This window comes from Nicotiana sylvestris, chromosome 12 (genome assembly GCF_000393655.2).
Source record: "Nicotiana sylvestris chromosome 12, ASM39365v2, whole genome shotgun sequence".
NCBI lineage: Eukaryota > Viridiplantae > Streptophyta > Magnoliopsida > Solanales > Solanaceae > Nicotiana > Nicotiana sylvestris.
The window spans coordinates 126,183,142-126,191,898 of NC_091068.1; the positions used below are offsets into that span (position 1 = coordinate 126,183,142).

At 34.4% G+C, this 8,757-nt stretch overlaps 1 protein-coding gene across 1 annotated transcript; it reads right to left on the minus strand.

Annotated features, from left to right (window-relative positions):
• Nucleotides 1-1,030: 1,030 nt before the first annotated feature.
• On the minus strand, nucleotides 1,031-8,541 carry LOC104224904 (threonine dehydratase 1 biosynthetic, chloroplastic). Its single transcript, XM_070164908.1, has 8 exons — nucleotides 7,934-8,541; nucleotides 5,917-6,096; nucleotides 5,331-5,807; nucleotides 4,214-4,466; nucleotides 4,060-4,129; nucleotides 2,022-2,139; nucleotides 1,552-1,686; nucleotides 1,031-1,439 (listed from the first exon to the last, which is right to left on the minus strand). Exons 1-8 carry the CDS (start codon nucleotides 8,366-8,368, stop codon nucleotides 1,299-1,301), a joined length of 1,809 nt encoding a protein of 602 aa, XP_070021009.1. The 5' UTR covers nucleotides 8,369-8,541; the 3' UTR covers nucleotides 1,031-1,298.
• Nucleotides 8,542-8,757: the final 216 nt, after the last annotated feature.

Consider the following 8,757-nt stretch of genomic DNA (forward strand, 5'->3'; position numbering starts at 1 on the left):
TTACACAAACCCAAAGGAACTAATGTGCTGCTTTACTTTTTCACACAAATAACATTGAAATTTGAGCTCGATAACTAAAAGGAAAATACTTTATTTTGCTGAAAAAGAAAGTATCTTTTTCTACAGCATAGAAAGAAATTACTCATTTTGTTGAAATGAAAGAAAATATTTATCTACATCATGAAAAGAAAGTACTCATTTTGTTACAAAAAATACTTTTTCTATTTCAGGAAAAGAAAATACTTAGTTTGACAAAATGAAAGAAAATAATTTTTCTAAATCATGAAAAGAAAGTACTCGTTTTGTTGAAATGAAAGAAAATACTTTTACTACATCATAAAAAGAATATACTCATTTTATTGAAATAAAAAAACGATACTCTAATCTACAACATGAAAAGAAAGTACTCGTACAAATAATTATATTTAGGGTAGGTGGTGGGTGAGGTTGGATTGGGTGGGGGGTGGGTGGGAGTGGGTGGGGTTGGGGTGGGGAAGTAGGGATGGGGTGGAGGTGGGGTGGGGGTGGGGCTGAAATGTTTTGAAAAATATTTTCCTCCAAATGAGTTAATGAGGAAAACGTCTCCCAAAACATTTAAGTCAACCAAACATGAAAAAATTTGAAAATATTTTCTGGTGTTTTCCTTCGTATCAAACACACCCTTAATTGAGGTTTTTTCAACCCCAATACGTAGAATAGACACTACCAGCCTAGATTACCATGTTACACCCACCCACAGATGAAGACTTTAGTTTTAAGGTGTATCGTGTATGTGAGCTGAAGTAGGTGTGCAGTTTTCAAGATTCCCACTGAAGTCTGCCAAAGGAAGGAAGTAAATTATTTGTTTCACTCGGAAAACAAACCCACAACCTATTATCTTAATATAATCCCAAAAGTAATTCTTCAAATTCAAATCCAAGCACCCGCAGAAAAACGAAACGAAACCAAAAACAAAAACAAGATAATGAACATGAAACAAAACTAATTTTAGTCCAAACACATGATGAAGCTGGGATTAAGAAGGCCAAAGTTGAAAAGAAGAGATAACTCCTACAATTATCTTGCAAGTGAATTGTTTGTTCATGCCTTCATGGAAATGGAGGCCTTAAGATAACATACAATGATACAAATAGCTATACATACAAAAGATAAGAACTAGCCCAAAATCACCTAGCACACTGGATCTATGAACCAAGCATCATCCGCTAACAACGAGAGCTCAAAATGATCTAACCGGGAGAAAGTGAGGTCGGCAAGTTCCACATGTTATTTTCTTTGCATTATGAGCTGCAGCTTTTTCACTGCATTATGAGCTGGAAAGCCTCATTGAGACTCTCCACTGCATATTCATAACCAAGACTGTCAGCCCGTCCCTGGAACTCATCGACCTCAGCCTGTGGAACTTGGATGCCGACTAGCACATTTGCACCAGTATCTCCCTTTCAGGACGAAAGAAATGACAGAAAAAATTAATCAAAACTAATAGCAGAAAAAACTAAAGAGCAGCACCATCAAAAGGAAGAATGGAAGAATGAGATTCCATATAGGTACCTGTGCACGGTAATGAAACAAACTTATATTCCAACGTGGGCTGAAAGCATCTAAAAACTTCATCAACGCACCGGGCTTCTCAGGAAAAGTGAATCGACACAGAAGCTCATTGAGGACATTTGTTCTGCCACCCATCTGAAAAGATGAGAGAGAGAGAGAGAGACAGAAAGAGTGAGAGAGAGACCCATCAATATCCAATGTGCACTGCATAAATTATTAAACCAGGTAGAACAAAAGGAAACATTTCATCACGTATGACAGGAAGTTAAAACTCATTTCTCTCTGTAAATGTACTCTCGAAGAATTAAGAATCTCAAGAGACAAAAACATTAATTTACTAGTGTTAATCGTTATAAGTTTCATAACATAGTAGTAAAAATCAAAATATTCGAAAACACTACTAGAATAACTACACATACTGTTTCATACTAGGAATTAGATCAATATGATATAGAGACTTAAAACATTACCAAATGCCTTAGATGATCTTTGACCAAGTCATTATCTGTAAGATTAATGGTTTGCAGATTTGCATATTTCATCCTCTCCACCATTTCTTCAAGTTCTAATTTTGTGTGAAGACCAACACTGCACATTAAAAAGGGGGGCAACAATGAAAAAAGCCAGCATTATTCAATTTAAAATTTTAACATAAATAAAATTAGCTTTATTATAGGTTATAATCTCTATATTATTAAAAGGAGAGGAAAAAAACCCTCCCCTTAAGCCAAGTAGCAGCCTTAAAATTAGCCACATGAAATGTATTAACTAATAACTAATCCAACCATATGGCATAACCAGGAAAAGCCAAATATAACTTATTTCTTAATTAATTAATAATAAATAACTAAATCAAAATATCTATATATTTTTAAGAAAACTATTTTAAAAAAATTATATTAAATAACTTCAATATAGAGATATATAAAATGATAAGACTAATTTATTTTTTGAGATAAGAAATATTTTGAATAATAATTCATATGCCAATTTAATAATATTAAGTAATGGATAACACAATTAGATAAGCAAAGAACAAAAAATAATTTATGAGAAAATACAAAAATATAAGACTTATAATTAGAATTATGATGAGAAAAGTCGTACATATACACATAACTAAAATCATAATAAACAAACAGTCATAAAGTTAGAATACTAAAAAATGTATTCAAGAGATAGCATAAAAATATATATACTAATTAATTTTTTCTTGAAGGAAATTTTAGTTAATAAATAGAACTTATAATTTCATAATAAATAATATAAAAATATAAAGATACTATTATGATATTATACATAAGATAAGTTATTATGTATATAACACAAATTAATAATTATTAAAAATATTTATATGTTTTTTATAAAAGTAATAAAAGGTTTATCTCTTTATACTTTTGATGATTCAAACTTATAATTTAGTAAAACAAAAAGTATATTATTAAATTTTCAATAAAATACAAAATGAGAAAACTACTCAAATATTACAGTAGAAAAGAATATACGAAAAGAGGGGGATAAAGATATTTCTATGATATTTATATTATGAATTAATTAATAAATAAAAGATAAATAAATAACACTCAAAAAAATTACTGATAAATGTAGACAATTGAAGAATTTTGAGCAATATAACATTAACAACAACAACAACAACAAGTACAACAATAAAAAACCTCATATAATCCTACATAGTGGGGTCGGGGAGGGTAGTGTGTACGCAGCTTTATCCCTACCTTGTGCCTTGTGGAGAAGTATAACATAAGTTTTAAAAAAATAAAAATATTTTCAGAGTAAGAATATATATATATATATATATTAAAAGATACTCCCTCTGTTCCAATTTATGTGAACCTGTGTGACTGGGCATGGAGTTTAAGAAAAAATAAAGACTTTTAGAATTTGTGGTCCTAAACAAGTCAGAAAGGGGTCCAGAGTATTTGTGTGGTTATAAAAGCTTCTCATTAAGGGTAGAATTGAAAGTTTAAGCTAAATTGTTTCCAAATTTAGAAATGGATCATTCTTTTTGGAACGGACCGGAAAGGAAATAGGTTCACATAAACTGGAACGGAGGGAGATAGTATCAAAATATTAAGCCAATTAACAAGTTAATAAAAAATTATATTATTAAATGTATAGTGCTAAGTACTTGATAATTTAATAATAATAATAATACAGAATAAATAAGGAACAAACAATTTATTTGATTACTATATAACGTGTATCCTTTGATTTTGTATAAATTTTGTTATATTTCAGTACAACACATTAAATAATAAAATGACTAACATTTATTAAAATAATATGATATATTAAATCATAATTTTTGTAAGATTAATACTCTATTAAATTATCCCAGCATTGCGCGGGTTCTAACACTAGTAATAGATATATGGAGAGGCAAATAACTGGGAAATATTAAAAATTTGTCGATGTCTTTTCATGAATAAAGTAAATCTATCAGCTAAAATGAGTCAAAATCTCTTTAGAATATCAAGGAGAACTTGCCTGTAAAGCACAAGAGCTTTTTCTTTCCCAGAATTGTATCTGTACTTGAATTCAGTGATATTCATTGGCCCTACCTGTAATCGAAGTGAATGCTTCAGTCTGCTGGTCAGGGAAGTGCTACGAACCAAAAAGCCATATTAAGCACTAAGGTAACCTACCATTTCAGAGAACTTCTTGAAGCTACCTGGCTTTTCTGCCATAAAAGTAGCAAGAACAGCTTCCCGTTGTCTACCAACATCTGCGAGTTCGGTTACCAATCTAAGTCTGTCAAAGTTCATGTTGGCTCCACTAGTTATTGCTACTATGTTTTCACCCTTGAGGCCATAGTACTTGCAGTATGCCTCAGCTCCAGCAAGAGCAAGTGCACCTGCAGGCTCTAGTATGCTTCTTTTCTCTTCAAACATGTCCTATCAAAGGAACAATGAACTGTCACATCAAAAGATGTATAACTCATGCAAAAAAGCTGTCTCACCAACAGTTGTTATAGACTTGCTGCATGAAAAATGGTCATATATATATCTCCAAGACCATTTCCGTACGAAAAAGAAATTTGGGCACAGAAACATATTGCTTCAGTGGACATTCCACAGTCTAGCCCCTATAAAAGGATGATCAAGTTTAGCTAAACACCATGGCCTCTCTTTTTTTCCTTTTATCTGATAACCGAGAAATCCCCGAGAGCTTGTGGCACACGGTTTGAAACTCGGTGGACAAAGGCCCGTCCCTCTACCCTTTTCCACTTAGATACTAACCTTTTGTTTGCGGCAGGATTGAACCAGTGACATGCGCCTAACCCACACATCATAAGTTGCGGTCTTACCACTAGACTGAAGCCCTGGGGGTAAAAGACCTGTGGTGCCTCTTCCCACTGATCATTTCTGAAATTTTGCGGAATGCTGGTATCGAAGTTCATAGCTTCCTACAATTTTTATACTATATTTCTTTACAATGTTTTAATTTTCTTTTACGATTCATAATTTTTCTTAAACCAACTTGTTCCATTCCATCTTTTAAAACATTGTCGCATAGTATCATCATATATAACACAAGAGGCCAGAACAAAGGTGACAAAAATAACAATTCCTAGCAAAGAAATAGAGGTAACTGACAAAAACTGCAATTGATAGTCTCATTTAGGGAGATTGGTGGTGGTTCAAGGAGCATAATAACAGACATTGAAAGATTTGGTCCTTAGTAAGATATAAGGTAAAAACCAAAACAGTCACATAATCCAGATGAAGCAACATGTAAAATAAAAGATGGAGGCTAACCTTTATAGATGCACATATAGCATCACGACCAACAAGGACCACGCCATCTATTAATTCCTTGCAGAGACGATAAGTTTCTTCACCAACCACTTTAACAGCTACACCATCTGCGAAACCCCCAACTTGGTCCAGCATTACCCTTTGACCATGCTGTAATGATAATGCCATTGCATTTGCATCAAGTGGCTCAACTCCAATAATTTTTATATCAGGGGCAACCCTTTTCAAATAGGCAGCAATACCAGCTATAAGACCCCCTCCCCCAACAGGCACAAAGACTGCATGAATGTTTTCTTTAAGCTGTCGATTTATCTCCATTCCAACTGTACCTTGTCCTATGATGACATCAGGGTGATCAAAAGGAGGGATGAATGTACGGCCTTCAGCTTCGGCCCGCGCTTTTGCGTATGCTTGAGCTTCATCATATGCGTCTCCCACTAGGACAACAGTAGCACCCAATCTCTTAACTGATTTCCACTGCTCAGATTGGGAAAACATGGTTTTAGAAAAATGGATAAGTTAAAATAACAGAATTCATTCAATACTATAGCTATAAAAACCAAAAGTGTAATTCAACAATCCTAACTTTAATGTCTGGTGTAGTAACAGGCATGGCAATCACAGCATTGCAGCCAAGTCTCTGAGCGGCTAATGCAACACCTTGTGCATGATTTCCAGCTGATGAGCATATAACCCCTCTTTCCAACTGCTCCTTAGAAAGTTTTGCCATCATATTGTAAGCTCCTCTGAGCTTGAACGAGAAGACCTGCCCATATGAGTATGTCAAATTTACTGAGTGTACTCTACTCCAATGCAGAATATTGTATTTCCAGTGATAAGAACCTCTTCTTTTCATTCATTCATTCATTCATGCTTTCTATCTTTCTTTCTGTCTTTTTTTGGAGGGGAGTTTAGAAGATCTTAAGGAGAATAACAGCCTACAGAAGTGCAACAAGCATTAACTTTTCAAAGCCAAAAGTATAAAGGAATAATATTTAGGGGAAACAAAAGATACAAAACTAGATAAATCCACAAGGTACACAGACTTAACTACTTGCTCCCATTGGCTCTATCCAAAAGAAAAGGATAAAAAAAGAACTTGCTCCCTTGATATAGGAGACATAAGTTTCAAGTTGCGCTGAATAAGAAACCATGCATAGCACAATATTCATAAAGCTGAAGAACAACTAATCCAGCGAAAAATCAACATAAATAGCAGACAAATTCAGGTCAGGGTGCAGAACCAATCAGATAAGCACAAGTCCACTGTCTATTTTGCTTTTTCTTTCCCTAATGTAATTAAACCTCGTCTAACCCCAACAAGAAAAAGATCTGAATCAACCCAAAATGTAACAAGAGTGGATCAAAGCCAAACGACGGGTAGAGTAGAGCAGAGTCAATTTCCTCTTCGAGTGTCGTTAGAGTTTGGTCAAAGGGAAAAAGAAACATGAATACGTGATAAGAGAAAAATGCCTAACATGGACGTTCTTGAAACAATGTAATCACAGTAACTTCAAAAGATTCCTTAAATTTCAAATATTTGAAGCATAATCAAAATATAATGAGACGAACCTCGAATAGCTTAGAATCTTTCTATCAAAGTTTAAAAGAATAAATTACAGGTACATGCCTGTATAGACAAATATTGGAAAATCAAGATCCAACAATGTGAGAAAATATTCAAGACATTAAGATCCAAAGCTACCCGACTTTTCCCCTAGCCCCAGCTCAAAAGAAGTCAACTGCTTCATTTTCCACACACTATATACATAAAAGCTTGTACATTTCTGACGTTTCTTGCATATCCATACCTTTTTTTTAATAAGTTGAGGAAATACATATCTAAGTAAAGACTTCATCCCAAAAACACAGTCTCTAAGACCTCCCTTTCTGTTACGCGATTGCTATGCACAATAAGATATAGCACCAAATTTCTCGTCCTAATCCATTGCCCAACCTTTCAACCCTCAAAGGAAAACACCAAATTCCTAAAACCTGCTCTTGGCATAGCTTGGAGGCTCAACTTTCCCGAAACCAGTCACGTCAAAGAACAAAAAAGTCCTGACAGATCATTCTTAGACAGAGAATTGTAGGCAATCCCACAGGAAAAAACAAAGAGAACAAAAGCTACTTCAGCCATATGATATGGTTTAGTTCCAGAAATTAAGGAGAACGGAAATCTTAATAGTAGCTAAATCGCTACTTATGAGATGTACTTCTGGACAATAAATTACTATTACAGTAGTTTTATTCTATCACAAAAGAACTGCATAAACTTTCATTTGATATTTTGTGAAAATGTGTTTCTCATACCAAATACTCTCATAGTATTTTTCAAGTTTTCATTTGACTTTCTCATACCAAATACTCTCTTAGTAACCAAATATTATCTCAGTGTAAAGTAGCTTTCAGCTGTTAAAATATTAGTTCTGAAGAAATTCCATTTACACAACAACTACTACTATGCCTTAATCACAAACTAGAGTGACAAGCCTAATATTAATTAGCACAGAAATATATAAAGAACTTAATTTAATACCAAAAATTCAAACTTTAACAATTCCTATGTAAGGTATCAAAGAACAAAACCAAAAGATAGATACCGGCTGAAGATCCTCTCTTTTGAGCCACACATTAACTCCCAATCTCTCTGACAGTTTAGGCGCGTTCTGCAAAGGAGTCTCATAAGCCACGTCATACACTTTAGACGACAAGATGTTCGTCAAATACTCGTAACCAAGCTTACCACCGGTACCTAAAACCGGACTATTCGGTATTAAGAATCCCGGTTCGCACTGCAACGAGCTCGGCGAAACTCGTAGCAACGGAACCGAAGGAGCCGGTGAATCCTGTAACGGCTCCGGTGCCGCAACTGGAGATGACAAGATCTCCACCGCCTTAGCACGTATAAATGCATTCCTATTGATTTTTCTCGTTTTCACGGCATTAGTAGGAACAATGGGGGAGGTTTTAGCCGTTAAGTCCGGGCGGAGGCAGGAATTCAATGACTTTACAGCGGTAAAATGAAGAAACTCCATTTTGTAAGTATATAATAGAATCCGGCGGTGGCCGGGAAGTGGAGATTTAGCCGGCGGCGGAGGTCGTTGTCTAAGGGTTGCAGCGGAGAAAGGAGGAAGAGAAATGGCCTGAATTGTGCAATTTATATAGGGCCCTGTTTGTTTGGTTGTTGAAGTCTTTGTTATCAAGTCACTGAAATCTGTAAATGTGTGGGGACCTGAAGGTTTTCATAACACACGTGACTGTGTGTAGTAACTAGCAACAACAATAATAGATCAAAGTGAAATTTCACATACTTTTTGGTTTAATTATACTCCCTCATGTAGAAATAAGATTCAAAGAATATTTTTTTTATTTTTAGTTTCCAGAAGAAAAAATATACTATAAAATAATAATATTAAAGTTATTC